Source organism: Salvia hispanica, chromosome 5, assembly GCF_029641045.1.
Source record: "Salvia hispanica isolate PSC_SH4W2 chromosome 5, Shi_PSC_v1, whole genome shotgun sequence".
Classification (NCBI taxonomy): Eukaryota; Viridiplantae; Streptophyta; class Magnoliopsida; order Lamiales; family Lamiaceae; genus Salvia; species Salvia hispanica.
In genome coordinates, this window is record NC_142696.1 from 47,932,056 (window position 1) to 47,947,088 (window position 15,033).

The 15,033-nt window shown below is 35.1% G+C and overlaps 3 protein-coding genes, 1 long non-coding RNA gene and 1 pseudogene across 4 annotated transcripts; 2 read left to right on the plus strand and 3 right to left on the minus strand.

The window, feature by feature from the left end:
• The first annotated feature begins 543 nt into the window (after positions 1 to 543).
• On the plus strand, positions 544 to 2,831 carry LOC125188211 (protein FAR1-RELATED SEQUENCE 5-like; annotated as a pseudogene).
• A 557-nt stretch (positions 2,832 to 3,388) lies between these two features.
• On the minus strand, positions 3,389 to 4,910 carry LOC148926943 (uncharacterized). The gene is made up of 3 exons (XR_016130142.1): positions 4,538 to 4,910; positions 3,916 to 3,999; positions 3,389 to 3,558 (listed from the first exon to the last, which is right to left on the minus strand). It is a non-coding gene; the product is annotated as an uncharacterized LOC148926943 (long non-coding RNA).
• Positions 4,911 to 5,189: 279 nt separating this feature from the next.
• LOC125188210 (polygalacturonase-like) lies at positions 5,190 to 7,325 on the plus strand. Its single transcript, XM_048084974.1, has 4 exons — positions 5,190 to 5,261; positions 5,360 to 5,659; positions 5,799 to 6,317; positions 7,104 to 7,325. Exons 1-4 carry the CDS (start codon positions 5,190 to 5,192, stop codon positions 7,323 to 7,325), a joined length of 1,113 nt encoding a protein of 370 aa, XP_047940931.1.
• Positions 7,326 to 7,775: 450 nt separating this feature from the next.
• On the minus strand, positions 7,776 to 9,309 carry LOC125188208 (exopolygalacturonase-like). The gene is made up of 4 exons (XM_089059305.1): positions 9,001 to 9,309; positions 8,228 to 8,746; positions 7,879 to 8,035; positions 7,776 to 7,801 (listed from the first exon to the last, which is right to left on the minus strand). Exons 1-4 carry the CDS (start codon positions 9,307 to 9,309, stop codon positions 7,776 to 7,778), a joined length of 1,011 nt encoding a protein of 336 aa, XP_088915431.1.
• Positions 9,310 to 11,174: 1,865 nt separating this feature from the next.
• LOC125187432 (transcription factor bHLH162-like) lies at positions 11,175 to 12,523 on the minus strand. The gene is made up of 3 exons (XM_048084026.2): positions 12,262 to 12,523; positions 11,542 to 11,892; positions 11,175 to 11,455 (listed from the first exon to the last, which is right to left on the minus strand). Exons 1-3 carry the CDS (start codon positions 12,406 to 12,408, stop codon positions 11,234 to 11,236), a joined length of 720 nt encoding a protein of 239 aa, XP_047939983.1. The 5' UTR covers positions 12,409 to 12,523; the 3' UTR covers positions 11,175 to 11,233.
• Positions 12,524 to 15,033: the final 2,510 nt, after the last annotated feature.

Genomic DNA, 15,033 nt, shown 5'->3' on the forward strand with positions numbered 1-15,033 from the left:
CTTTTCACGTAGGAGAGAGTCCAAAAATTTAGTTCTTTCTGGTTTGGATTCTATTCTCTCCCTACGCATTATAATATATCTAAATTGATTCAATATTTTAGGCTTAGATTTGTTTTCCTTTTTTATTTCTTTTTGTACTTATACAAATCTATTCGACCTATTTTATGAAAAATTATACCCTCCACATGTTTCCTCCATCAGAATTTTTGAAGTATCCTCTCTTCCTCTCTGGACTCTCTACCGAGTTAGCATCAAATTTGGTCAGGTAATATTTTAGTCTATTTGCCTTATGTTTATTCAATGTAGGGAAATTATAGATTTTGTAGTTAAAAAGTTTGGTCTCTGGAGAAATTTAGTAAAACAACTACTGTGTTGCATAAGTTTTTAGTTCAGAAACTAATTAAACGACATACGTGATGTTGCAAATACTAAATCAACCATTAATCTTTAGTTTTATTTAGGTTCTAGTATTGTCTGCTACTTATTTTTTTTATATATATTAATGTTTTTGTAAATTTATTTTTTAGTCTAAGGAGTGAAAATATGAATGATGAACTGCATATTCCTCAAACTGCGAATGATCGAAAGCCAGAAATTGGAATGAAATTTGCATCAATAGATGATGCGTTTGAATTCTACAACCAATATGCACGTGAAGCTGGTTTTAGTGCAAGAATAAGCAATAGCAAAAAGAATAAGATGACAAATGAGGTTGTTTGGAAACAATTTGTATGCTTTAAAGCTGGCCAAACTGATGAAGCCCGCTCAAAAAATCGAGCATCGTCGAGTGGTGGCCCGATCAAGAAAAGAGCTCGTGGTGAAGTTAGAACTGATTGTAAGGCAAAGATCTCCATTGTCAAACAACAAACTGGACCCTATTGGAGTATTAGCTTATTCACTGAAGGTCATAATCATGACCTTTCTACTCCTTCAAAGGTGCATTTACTCCGTTCACACCGTAGTGTCTTTGCTGCGAAGAGAGTGTTGACACAACAATTTTCAGAAGCTAATATACCGACTTGTCAGCAAATGCAACTAATGGAGATAGAGCATGGGGGGCCTGAAAGTGTAGGTTGCACTGAAAGAGATATCAGGAATCTCGAGAGAGATATGAGGGATGAACAGAAGGGGATCGATGCCGAAACTTTGGTAGAATTCTTCACATCTGAAAAGGAGAAAAATTCATCATTTTTCTTTGACTATGAGATAGATTCAGATAATAGGTTCAAAAGATGTTTTTTTGCAGATCATAAATCAAGAAGTGCTTATAGTATATTCGGTGATGTTGTTGTTTTTGATTCTACCTATAATACTAATAAGTACGGAATGATTTTTACACCGTTCGTAGGAGTAAATCATCATCATCAAACAATTGTTTTTGGCTGTGGATTTCTAAGTGACGAGAAGACAGAATCATATTTGTGGCTGCTTAATAAGTTCATGGAAGCTATGCCAACAGGTGCACCGAAAGCAATCATCACTGATCAAGATCCTTCTATGACGAAAGCACTTGCACAAGTTTTGCCGCAAACAGTACACCGTTATTGTTTGTGGCACATATTGAATAAATTTCCGGACAAGATTTCAGCAGTGACTTTCCGAGAGCATTATCAGAGCATAAAAAATGTTATAAAAAATTCTACTTCTCCTGAGGAATTCGAGCATGGTTGGAAAGATGTTATTAGATCTGCTAACTTAGAGCAAAATAGTTGGATCTTGTTGATGTATGAATTGCGGCATAAATGGGTTCCGGCATACTTTAGTCATGTATTTTTTGCTGGGATGTCAAGTAGTCAGAGATCTGAGAGTTCACATTCATTTTTCAAAAAGTATGTCTCTCACAAGAACTCATTGATGGATTTTATCACTCGATTCAACCGAGCACTAAGACACCAAATATATAATGAGTTAGTTGCTGATCATATTGACATGAATGAGCATCCCAAAATCAAAACAAATTGGCCGATGGAAACGCAAATGGTTAAAGTGTACACGAAGAAAAAATGGACGGAGTTTCAAGATGAAATGAGTCAAAGTCATGGTTACTTTGTGGAGATATCATGATTTACAATGTGGTAAGTTTTCAAAGTTCCTCCTCAAAACCAAGGCAACTCATGCATGATAGACAAAGAGATCATATATCTTGTAGTTGTGGAAAATTCGAGTTTGATGGCATTCCGTGCAGACACATGCTAGCTTTCTTCCACATTAGCCAAATATTTGAACTACCTGAGAAGTATATACTCAAAAGATGGACGCAAGAAGCAAAGATTGGTGTTGTTTATGCACTAGATGATGAAAATACCAATGATGATCCAACAAGACTTTTGATGACACGACGCTCCAATTTATCCTATAAGGCTTCAATATTGATTGATTATGCATCTTTGAGTGATGAGGGGACAAAGTTTTTGAATGAACAACTTGATTCCTTACATGGCAAAATCAAAGAGATGGGTGCTAGTTCAACCACTGTGCCCAGTAGTCAAACAAGGAAGAACTCAGATAAACCCAGAAATATTGGCGATCCTTCTAATATAAGAACAAAGGGATGCGGTAAAAGAATGTTATCGTCAAAAGAGAAGTCAACTTCAAAGGCTAGAGCTTGTCATGGATGTGGACTAAGTGGAGTATCACATGACAAACGTAATTGTCCAAAATTGCATGACTGGTACGTGAATATATCGTTGTTGAATTTTATCATTTATATTTTATGGTTGTTTTGGTAATCAATCAATTTAACTTTACTATTTTCACTCTTGTCTTCAAATTTCAGATTAGTCGTACACAATGGTTACGGCGGCAATGGTTTTGCAAACGAAAAAGACTAATCTCCATAGTTTTATTGAAATTATTTTTTATGTTGTCTCTGTGTTGCTGCTAAGAGAATACTATGAGAACACGTCTAGTTTTTTTATGAGATTAATCATTTATTTTCATCCCCTCTATGCATTAAATTTGGTTTCATGAGATTGGTCATTTATTTTGTGAATTTTTATGGACAAAATATGTCTCCACAATAATTGAACTGAAATACTCGTAGGTAATTTTGTACAAAACAAACATAAAGAATAGACAATTGAAATAATTAGCAGAGGAACTTCAAAGCTAATGAATGGAGTAGGGCTAAATTTAGATGCTACTTTATTTGATCATAAACTTATTACAAGAATGAGATTTCTGTAATGGTGATCAGCAATAATTCAGTTATTAAGAGTCACTTATATCATGAGTGATGAAGAAACCAATATAAGTAGTCTGCTTTTGGAAGCTGAACATCCATTTCATGCCCAATCTTCAATATCAATTAATAGTTTTGCAGATTTGGAAGAAAGCATAAAATCAAAACATCAAACACTAAAACACGAGCCAGTGACATATAAGCGTATAACAAAACCGAAGGAGTATCTCAATATTCAAGAGTTACAGTAATTTGATAAGTGCATATTTCTTGTTTTTTGCTACACTCATGCAACAAATTTTAGACTATACATTTGCTTTCCATCCTCTCCTTGATCAAGCAAAGACACTTCCTTTATAGCAAAAAAGAATCCGCCACTGCATCATAGAAAATTACGAAATTACTTCTTCCCGAAATTACATACTGAACTGACAAAGATTATTGAGAGAATTGACTGACATGTTATAAGTAACCACTACTGGCAACTACTCCTTTGCTAACAAAAGACTAAAGTTCACCACTAGTTTTATGTTTTATTTTTACTTATTTAGGTTTCTCTTTGAGTAAATTCAGAGTAACATCAAGATCCTCCCAAAACTATGACCACAACTAATTCCAATCTACCATCAGCAACAGCACACTTCACCTGCTCGGATTACATACACATGACGATACACTCTAAATCCTAGAAATTCAATAATGCAAGCAACAAATATTCAAAATAAAGTACTTACTCCGCAATTCCTTCATACACATATCCAAATGTTCCACGCTCCAAAAGCTCGCCCTTCTGCCTGTCATGAATAACGCGCCCATATCTATCATTAGATGAAATGCACAAAGGCTCAGTCATGGAACTTGAGGAATCATCCTCATTTGAAGAGAAAGAGCAAGACTTTGATAATGCACGGTTCTCTTCTATTGTCAACCCCCCTATCCTCGCACCCTTCTCTTGCTCGGTCCTATCCCGGCCAACCCCCTCAGTCTCTCCATTATTCGAAAAGAATGTGCTTTGGAACTTTGGAATACAAGGATCACTCTACCGCAAAAAGCCTGTTGTTGTATCCCAATCGGGCACCAATATAGTTCGTCGCGCCCCCTTAATTCCATTCATTCGAGATGCTTTTGATCTCACTCTTAACTTGTCACTATAATTTACACCATCATCTAACCTCTTTAACACCCCCGTTTCCCCCAATTTCTTACCGTAACTATTATCTATATTTCCGACACACAAACCCCCAATTCTGCGATGAATCACATCAATAGCCCCAATTTAACCATCACCATAAGAATATTGAACAACATCATCACAATCAACTTCAATTTCTCTATACAAAGGCTCCAATTTCTTACCGTAAGAAGAAGACCCCACCTTCATCGCCTCATATTCCTCCGGGAAATAGCGAAATCGTCTATTCCAGAAAAACCAACGGCTTCGCAGATAACCTCAAATTCGCCCTCGGTCCCATCCACGCGGAAGCTCGCCGTCTTTGCGGCGTACGAATCCAAGGAGCTCGCACGCTGGGACTCCTTGGGCGCGCCCGAGCACTGCCGAATTGATGTCTGATCCCGCCGTGACCAGGTTCTGCGGCGAATTTCCGACAAACTCTCGGTAGCGATGCAGAAAAAAATCGAAAGAGAAGAAATATATCCAAAATTCTGAAATCTAAAAGGAGAGAGATAAAAGTATGAAGAGAAAGAGAAAAAAAATAAAATAAAATCAGGTCTCCCCCTCTCTCCTACGTGGAATAGTGTCGCTCACACTATGCTCACACAAGGTGGGCAGCAGAACAGTTCTCTATATATATATATCTAAAACTACTATAAATTGCAATAGCTACTGTATATACGTTCTCTCTATCTTTGTTTTACATAGCCACATTTTTCAGTAAAAAATATTTTAACTCGAATCACACAAGAAATTTTGGGGCATCCATCATGAATATTTCTTCACTGATTGGACTTTTTTTCCTATTTCTTTTGTCCATTTTGAAGGTCCATGTAAATGGAAAAAACAAACAATTTCATTGTCACTGATTTTGGTGCTGCAGCATATGCTAAAAAAGACAGCAAACAGGTAAATTTAATTAATTTAGGACATAGATATACATAAATATATTTGAGCTATGCAAGAAAAATAGATTGATTGTATATGTAATTTATTTATTCATGCAGGCATTTGCAAAAGCATGGAAGAAAGCTTGCCAAACTCCGGGCGGCGTTCTTGCGATTCCTGCCGGAAAAACTTTCCTTTTAAGTGGCGGAGACTTCGTGGGCCCATGTAACGGAAAAACCATATTCCGAGTCGACGGAACCATAGTTGCCTCGAATGACCCTAAACTCGACGATCGTGACTACTGGATCACTTTCGACAACATTGCACGCCTCATTGTTGTTGGACATGGCGTATTCAACGGCAACGGGGCCTCATCGTGGTCCCGTTGCGGACCGTGGAACTGCAAAACTCGTCCCACGGTAATTTTATGTGTTGTAATTTAATAATAACAGCAATAATAATAGTAATTGGGTGTTACAAAAATAATAATGACATTATTAGGATGTTACAAAAGTTATTATTAATTGTGACATTGGTTACTAATGTTGGTGCAAACAGTCATTGAAGTTTCATAACGTCAGACGTTCCACTATCAATGGCATAACCTCTCTAAATAGCAAGATGTTCCATATTGTAATTCACAAATCCCAACATGTGAGGCTAATAAATGTCCACATAAGGGCCCCACCAAATAGCCCGAATACCGACGGAATCCACGTTGGCAAATCGAGCTACGTGAACATCCTCCACTCGTACATAGGCACGGGCGACGACTGCGTGTCAATTGGGGACGGGGCCACAAATGTCAACATCACGGGGGTCGCGTGTGGGCCCGGCCATGGCATTAGCGTCGGAAGCTTAGGTAGGTACAAGGAGGAGGAGGACGTGAGCCGAATCACCGTGAGCCATTGCACTCTAACGAATACGGAAAATGGATTGAGGATCAAGACGTTGGCCCCTTCCCTATCCTCGAAAGTTGTGTCCGATGTCACGTACAATGACATTGCTATGAACAATGTGAAGAATCCAATCATCATCGATCAACATTACTGTCCCAGTGCGAACTGCCATGGAGGGGTAAGTATGATTTACTCTGTCTCAGTACTTTACTTGAGTCATTTCCTTTTATAGAAAATGAAAACAATACTTTACCTTACTTTATCATATCTTCGCTTAACTTACTCATCAACATGTTCATCAAGTTATATCCTGAACATGAAATATACAAAATAGAGTCAGACGTACCAAGTAGTTACTACCTCCGTCCACCAAAATTTGTCTCATTTTTCCATTTCCGTCTATTCCCCAAAATTTGTCTAATTTCCCTTTTGTCATTTTTAGTAGTGGATCACATATTCCACTAACTCATTCCTACTCACATTTTATTATAAAACTAATCTCCCTCCGTCCGCGAATAGGAGTCCCGGTTGGCCATTTTCATCCGTCTGCCATTAGGAGTCCCGGTTAGACATTTTATCTTGGGAGTATAAAATATAACCCCACTTTTCCCTTAATTTAAAAGCTGCAATTAATTTTAATCCACTTTGATTGCAATTTCTCACACTCTCTCTCTTAATGTTAGATTTCATTATTCCAAAGAATAAAGCAAATAAAAATATAAATGGGTCTCACATTCCACTATCACACACTTAAATTATTACACTCAAACTTTTCTAAAAACCCGCACTCAACTCAACCGGGACTCCTATTTGCGGACGGAGGGAGTATATAAAAGTAGGACCCATAATCCACTAACCTTTTCAACTCATTTTCCATTACATTTATTAAAACCCGTGTCGGGTCAAAGTGAGACAAATTTTGGTGGACGGAGGTAGTAATATATATTCTCAATCGAATGTACAGGGTGAGTCAAACGTGCAGATAAAGAGGGTCAAGTTTATAAATGTACGGGGGAGGTCGGCGACGGCGGTGGGAGTAAACATACAATGCAGTAAAACGAGACCGTGTCAAGACCTATTGTTCTATGGGTTACGTTTGACTCTCGATGGCCGACGGCCGGCGGGCGCATCATGCAAGAACGTTTACAATCGATTTCAACGATCTAGTCCTTCCCGTTGTACGTAGATTCGATCGATATTGAAGTATGATAGCAGGGTCGGATTTATTTTGTTACAACTACAAGGTTATCTTGGTATCATTTTTAACTATCATTTTTGCTTCGGTTATTTCTAGTTAATTTTTTAAGTTGTCGAACGGACTGTAATTTGACCAAATTTCATTTATATTTCGGTAATTTACTTTTAACTAATTAAACTTCGCCCTTCTATTTCTCACCAACAATAGCTCAATTCTTATGAATAAATCAACGTGGGAAGATATATAATCGAAGAGAAAAGATAGTATACTCATTATATATGCAATTGAAAATGTAAAAATCGAGATAAAAATGATATATAGCCCTAGCCACAACAACATTCGACTAGTCTACCAACTAAACTGAAAATTTAGATACATATTAATATTAATGTTCTATTACATAAATGATGCATTCGCTTCATTTCAAAATATTCTCAATCAACCAATTATCGATGGATCATAGCCTATTTAATACATAGAGGAAGTAGATTAGGACAAAAAGGATTAGATTCTAGAAATAGACCACCAACGTTAGAGCAACTCGCAATCGCCGGATTCCCATTCACATTTAGCTCAACACCAGAGAACTCCACATCTTCACACGGGTTCGATTTGCTGCATTTGACCTCTATTCCCTCCTCTGTCGTCGTACTCCCTCGTATGTTGATGTACTTAACACCCTTTATTCGAACGCTCGACTCTCCCTGTACATATTCGATAATATATTGTCTGTAAATACACGAACTAAATATACCACAATTTTCATTAACATATTTAGATTTTAATCAAATATGTACTATTAGTAAAATTCAATACTAGTATAATTGAAAGTTTATGTATTTATTTGAAAATAAAATAAAATTAAAGTTAGAGTAGACTATAGACTATACCTCTTTTTGACATTCACCATGGGGGCAATAATGTTGATCTATGATGATTGGGTTTGTAACATTGTCCAATGTGATGTCAGCATATGTGATATCGGACACAACAATTGATGATTTCGATGGCGCCCATGTTTTGATCCTTAATCCATTGCTTGTATTGCTCAAGCTACAATTCATCACTGTAACTCCATTGATATCTTCCTCATCACTATACTTACCTAGGCTTCCGATGCTGATGCCGTGGCCGGGCCCACAAACGACCCCCGAGATGTTGACATTTGCGCACCCGTCTCCCAACGATACGCAGTCGTCGCCCGTGCCTATGATCGAGTCGGCGATCTTCACGTCCCTCGAGTTGCTGATGTGGATTCCGTCGGTGTTCGGGCTGTCGTGTGGGGCCGTGATATGGATGTTTTCCACATTCACATTTTGGGAGTTGTGGATGTGGAAATGGAACATCTTGCTGTTCAGGGAGGTTATGCCTTGGATATAGGCTTTTGTCACATCATGAATCCTTAGTGACTATTAGAAAGTATGTTTATTATTTGATGTGACGTACTGAGGCAGTTTGATAGAATAGATAAGTCATATATGTTGGAGTTATATGACCAAAAATGACTTAAAATATATATTCTTATTCTGTTTTGTTTATTTACCTTTCTTATTGTTTATATGACCAAAAATGACTTAAAATGTATATTTTTGTTATGTTTTATTTATTATCTTCCCTACCAAACATGCACTTAATGCTACATTTACAAAAAAAAAAGACTTACAGCAGGACGATGGTGACAGTTGGATGATTTGTCGCACTGGGACCAAGACAAGGCTCCTTTGCCGTCAAAGACGCCTATTCCGGAAAGTATTAGATCGTCAATTTTATGGAAAGTAATCCAAAATTTAGTATCGTCGAGTTTTAAGTCCTCGGAAGCAACTAAAATTCCATCCATTTGAAACAGGGTTTGGCCGTTGCACGGCCCTTCGAATTCTCCACTACTCACTAAGAAAGTTTCTCCGGCAGGCACCGTAACAACGCCTCCCGGAGTTTGACAAGCGTTCTTCCATGCATCTGCGAATGCCTTCATGAATGAATAGATATAATTTGGTAAATCAATTAATTTTCCATAAGTACATGTAAAATTTCTATGCATAATGTGCATGATAATATGACATGTCATCAATTTCTAAATTGACCTCTTTGTTGTCTGTTATTCCATCTGCTAGAGCACCAAAATCAGTGATGAGAAAGTTATTGCTTTGTCCAAATACACCTACAATATTCCAATTGAGCAAAAATACCAAAAACATGTAAATCCATGGACAAATACTATGAGAATTCATGATTGGTCAAATTTCTCAAGTGCTAGGCAGAAGATTGTGTTTATATGTTAGGTATAGTTGAAAGTGTTCGTACATTATTATATACTATGCTATATTGGACTAAAAATGTGTCACCATTAAGGAAATTAATGTGAAATATTATGGCATGCATTTCATATCTAGCCATATTTATTGGGCATAGCAAATTAGTTAGCAAAAAAGCTCATGCACCCTAATAAATTTGAGGACATTTAATTGTTTGCATGGTTTGTATATTATAACTACAAATCAACATGAATTATCTATGTTTTTGCGTCTACATTCTTAATTAGTCTTTCATTGCCATGTGATTTTCAACAAACATGTTACATGACTATCTTTTTCACTCGGAGGATTTACTCATTATGTAGTATATTTTTCTCACATCATTAATTTCCTCTCTCTTTAACTCTAAATAGATCAATCTAGTATGAAAATGACAGGTTGGTTCGACAAAAATCTAAAGAAAGAAAAAACATGATATCCTTTTTTTGATGTGTTGTTTGTTTGTCCTTACATTTACTTGTGATGTTTTTTTTTTTTTTTTTTTTTTTGTGTGTTTTTGGGCATGTAGGTGAGATAGTTGCGTAATAGACTGTCTTGTTGTTGCGCTAAGACCATCTCCAAGGGTACACTAAAACTTAAAATGGGATAGGTATTTAGCTCCAATAGTACTCAAAAACCAATCTCATTTTTGGTTTTTGAGAAAAAAATACCTATCTTTAGGTTTACACTAAACTCAAACCCAAAACTTTTTCAAATTTTGTGAGTAAAAAGAGCATAATAGAGAGAATATTCTTTTAAGTTTGAGTTTAGTGTAAATGGTTGGAGTAAAATCATATTTGGTGTGACATTTACACTAAAATGAGTTTGGGTTTAGTGTAAATGGTTGGAGATGCTCTAAGTCTATTCTTTGTTGTGTTTAACTAGAATTTCAGATCATCAAGTGAATTGCTTTCGAGCATTTTCACTGCATAAAAAATAAGTCGAGAGTTCAAGTCATCTTGAATGCGTGTATGTTGGGATGTGTGTTAGTTGTAACTCAAAAAATGACAATTTTCCAATTCATGACCGTCACGTTCATGTGATTACGATTATTCGTCAGTGCCAAGAAATAGTTAGCTGAATCAAACATTGCACAAATTATCATCATTTAGAACCGGACCGATTCCCAAAATGTCTTTCTAGTTATTTCTCAAACAGAACGTGACTAGCAGATGATTAATCATCTACTTCCAGAAGAAATCCAAGAATTTATTGAGAATAATAATCATACACATATTTCAGTTCCACCCTCATTCTTGATTCAGATCAGAATATTTCTTCCCAAAATTTCTCTAAGAAACACAAAGATCTTGTTACTTATATAACATGAAATAAATATTTCAACACCTAAATTACATGTCATGGAATTATGAAATAAAACCCATCCGATCCAAATAACTGAACATACAATCAAATTGGATGAAGATTTTATAGTGTTCAATTCCATTTCTTTAGTTATCACATTTTGTTAATTGAACAAAATTCGAAACCAATTAGTCTAGGTATACAACTAAATTTTATTTGCAACTAATGAAGAGAAAATCTATATTGCAAGATAGCTTCATTTTACTATAAAAAGTACATAAACACACTCTCGATACATAATTATGAACATTTTTTCATTGTGATCATGAACTCCTGCAAACCAGGTAACAAAACCTCAGGGATTTCAAAGCCCCAACTAATCTTGGAATCAATTTCATAATCCCATAAATTAGTATCTGATTCAACCACTTCACTCATTGAAGAAGCCCCTTTATTACATGCCAACTCCTTCATCTTTCTTGTAATCGTTGCACCATCAAATCCAGGCTTTGGATTCCCAACCTATATAGAAAACAATCAAACATAAAATATAACAAAAAAAAGACAAAACAAATACATGAAAATTTGATTTTAGCAAAACTAATTACCTTATCATGGAGAACTTGGATGGATGAGTTGCCATCTCTAGCAAAGCTTGCACTTGCAATCTCAACTCCATGTTGATGAACCAATCGCACGATATCGCGGAAACTAGTGTAGTTTTGAAGATCATTTGCTAAGACAACATCAAGATTTGGCCCCATATCTTGAACTTCAACTAGAGGTGATGATGAACTTGGATTATTTTGGATATTTGTAACACATGAATTATTGATTAGTTGCTTCTTTTTCTCTAATAAGAGGTCCCTTTTTTGCTTCAAATTCTCCAGCTTCGTCGTCATGCCCTTGATATGCTCCACTGCTTCGTCTATTTGATCCGGCAATGGCGCCCCATCCCCCTGCACAGAGGCGAATGCAGAAAAAAATTGTTACGGATTTCATTTTCTATAATCTATTCAAGAATATATTTTTTAGGTAATTCAACTATAGGGTTTTCGAATAACGAGACAAATTCGAAGACTCTATAAAATAAAAAATAGAAAATTAAGTTTGGTAAGGGTTTAAGCCCTTCTTCACTCCATTTGTACTTACCTATATATAGTTACACACACACACATATATAATTTTATTAATTTCATTTTTCCATGTTGAATTCAAGTAAACAAAAACTGAATTTGCCCCATTTTCTCATTTTTCAACCTTTTTCTAACCCTAATCAAATTAGTTAATAATTAAAATTAGATAATAAATTAAGATGGAATACTTACCGGAGAGGGTTGGGGTGGGAGGAGAGAAACGAGTTGGTTGTAGAGATTCTTCATTTTAGTTCTTCTATTTTTCTCAATGATTTTCCTCTCAATTTTTGGAGCTGTGTCTGAATTTGAATTTGATTGAACTCGACGAGGCTTCCCCATTTTTGGCTTATTTTTAGTGAGATTTAGAGAGAAAAATATATTTTTTTTTCTATGGAATTTTGGAATTAAGACAGAAGGTAGAAGAGCTATAACTGTATAGTTTGGAGATGGATAAAGAAGAAGAGAGAGGTGTTGGTGAAGATAATGATGTCAGGAAAGAGGGGTATAAATAATTTGTTGGAAATTATTAAAAAATTAAAGAGAGAATTTAAAGTGGAAAAAGTGAGACGTCAGAAATTCGTCGTCAGAATTTCGGTCAGCAGCTGACAAGTTGGAATTATTTTAATTATTTGAATCGATCCCAAATTTTAATAGTGTCACATCACTTTTATTTGGGACACATGAATTTCATTTGACTTAGTTTAAGACACGTTTCCTATATATGTAAATTCTGAAGCTGCTGCGATCGTTGGTTGATGTTTATGAGGAAGCTCCGTTGTTTCTATTGTGATTTATTGATTTCATTTTTGATAACTACATTATGTGTGTGAAAAAACGAATTACTATTATATTTGTGGCTACTAGGAATCGTATAATACGAGACACAATAATGACTTTTACTAACAAATGCTCACTCCGTCTGCCATTAAATGTCTCATATTTGAACGACACGAGTTTTAAGAAATTATTTGACTTTATAAATTAAAATGGGTAGAAAAGTTGATGGAATATGGAGGTCTATTTTTATATATTGATTTTATAATAAAATGTGAGTGGGATGCGAAAGTGGAATGTATGATCCACTTACCAAATATGGTAAAAGTGAAATGAAACATTTATTGGCGGACGGAAGAAAAATGGAAAATGAGACATTTAATGGCAGACGAATGTAGTCAATTTAGGTGGGGTTTGAAGACTGGTCCATTTACGATCGAAAAACTCTAATAAATTCAGTCTTTGAAGTTGTCGCGATGTTACAATCCCGTCCTAAGCCTTTGGGCTTGGAGTTTATTTTCGTTGTTTACCCGACATTTGATACCAATGGTGGCCATGATGGAATCTCCCTTCCTTCTGAAGTCGATCATGACTTTCTTCACCAATGTGGGAAATCATTAAAAGTGTGATAATCTATTACAATAACTTATACCTTCGACGTCTGAGTAGTCACTGTTAAGAGAAACAACGATGAAAGTGTATTAGCTCTCAATTTTTTTTTCTTTATAAAAAATTTTCAGAAATTATGTCGCTATTCAAACCTTTTATTGCATTCCTTGAAGGATTGTAACTCTGTCAGTACTATCCATATAATTGTGGAAATAAAAATGTAAATAAACCAAATTTTACAAGTTGTTGTAAATTAGCCAAATTTTGCAAGTTGCAAAACCACCAAGTGGAATATTACGTCCCATTATGCCAAATTGCCAAGTACAATCATGAGCATATAACGTAATGTAACATAACACAACACAATTAAGTAAAACATGTTTTACGGTTATTCACTTATTTGTAGTATATTTTTGACCACACATCACACATGTGTGTTTCAGACAAATATAATATAATAAGACAAGGGTGGAGCCCATAACTATAAGCTCATTTAATTGTGATTATTGGTATAATTAACTTCTTGTATAAATTAATTTCTTGATCAAAATTTGATTCACTTTATTAAGAAATGATAAGTTATATAATTTATATGAGCGTCAGTCATATTTAGTCAACGATAACATTAAAGGACTCGTTTGATAAGGTAGTAATGCCTAGATATAGATACTTATATGATTATTTCTAAGTGTTTGATATCATAGTTAACCTATTATGTCAGCCCGTGGTTTTCTCTATGGCCCATCCGAGCCCGCAAATTTTTCCTTAAAATACAAATATATGTATCTCACAAATTTGGTCGGATAGCATTTCTACCTCATTTATTATGATTTATTAATACAAAATCTAGATAATTTCTTGTCTACCAAACAACAACGAAAAAACCTTCATCCGAGTTTATCTTGACACGAAGCCCGCATTTCTTATCTTATTTAACAAATCTTGTTATATCTCATCTTTCTTATCAAACGAGCCCTTAAGTGTTTTTGTTTTATCCAATTAGTTAATTTTAATTCTTAATTTTATATGAAAATCATATTATTCATGAATGATACTCCCGTATATATAACATTTTTTTTATACTAATATATAACTATTTCTCAAAAAGCAATGATAAAGAAATACTCTACAACTCTAAATTTATGTTAAGAAAGAAAACTCTAAATCAGCTTTGTCCATTTGATCGGTTGTCTCATCCTTTAAAATGCCGATAAATTAACAAACGGATTAGTTATTGAAATTTCCGGTGAAACTGCCTACTAAATCAATTCATTTTCTTTAGCAAAAAAGTTGTAACCAAAAGCAAAAAGAAGTTAGCGTTCGTTTGAAATTGAAAGTGCTAACTTGGTATGGTAATTTACTCATAAATTAATTAATTAATCATTATAATTTATAAACGTATATACATGATTATTGCATATGAATTGGTCACCGTAAAAATCGACACGTGCGTATATATTTGTTGTTACGTAAGAATTATGATGCACCAAAATTGGAAAATGACGTACAATAACAATCTCATCTTTCCACCTATAGAAAAGCACAACACTTTAATTAATTAATAATTTATTCTCTATTTTT

Coding starts and splice junctions, on each gene's coding strand:
- LOC125188210 (XM_048084974.1), top strand. CDS start 5,190: ATGGAAAAAACAAACAATTTCATTGTCACTGATTTTGGTGCTGCAGCA. Junction 5,262..5,359: donor CTAAAAAAGACAGCAAACAG/GTAAATTTAATT, acceptor TTATTCATGCAG/GCATTTGCAAAAGCATGGAA. Junction 6,318..7,103: donor GTGCGAACTGCCATGGAGGG/GTAAGTATGATT, acceptor TCGAATGTACAG/GGTGAGTCAAACGTGCAGAT.
- LOC125188208 (XM_089059305.1), bottom strand. CDS start 9,309: ATGAAGGCATTCGCAGATGCATGGAAGAACGCTTGTCAAACTCCGGGA. Junction 8,036..8,227: donor ATGGTGAATGTCAAAAAGAG/GTATAGTCTATA, acceptor GTACAGGGAGAG/TCGAGCGTTCGAATAAAGGG. Junction 7,802..7,878: donor TGGGAATCCGGCGATTGCGA/GTTGCTCTAACG, acceptor TGTATTAAATAG/GCTATGATCCATCGATAATT.
- LOC125187432 (XM_048084026.2), bottom strand. CDS start 12,408: ATGGGGAAGCCTCGTCGAGTTCAATCAAATTCAAATTCAGACACAGCT. Junction 11,893..12,261: donor TCCCACCCCAACCCTCTCCG/GTAAGTATTCCA, acceptor GCCTCTGTGCAG/GGGGATGGGGCGCCATTGCC. Junction 11,456..11,541: donor TCCAAGTTCTCCATGATAAG/GTAATTAGTTTT, acceptor TTTTCTATATAG/GTTGGGAATCCAAAGCCTGG.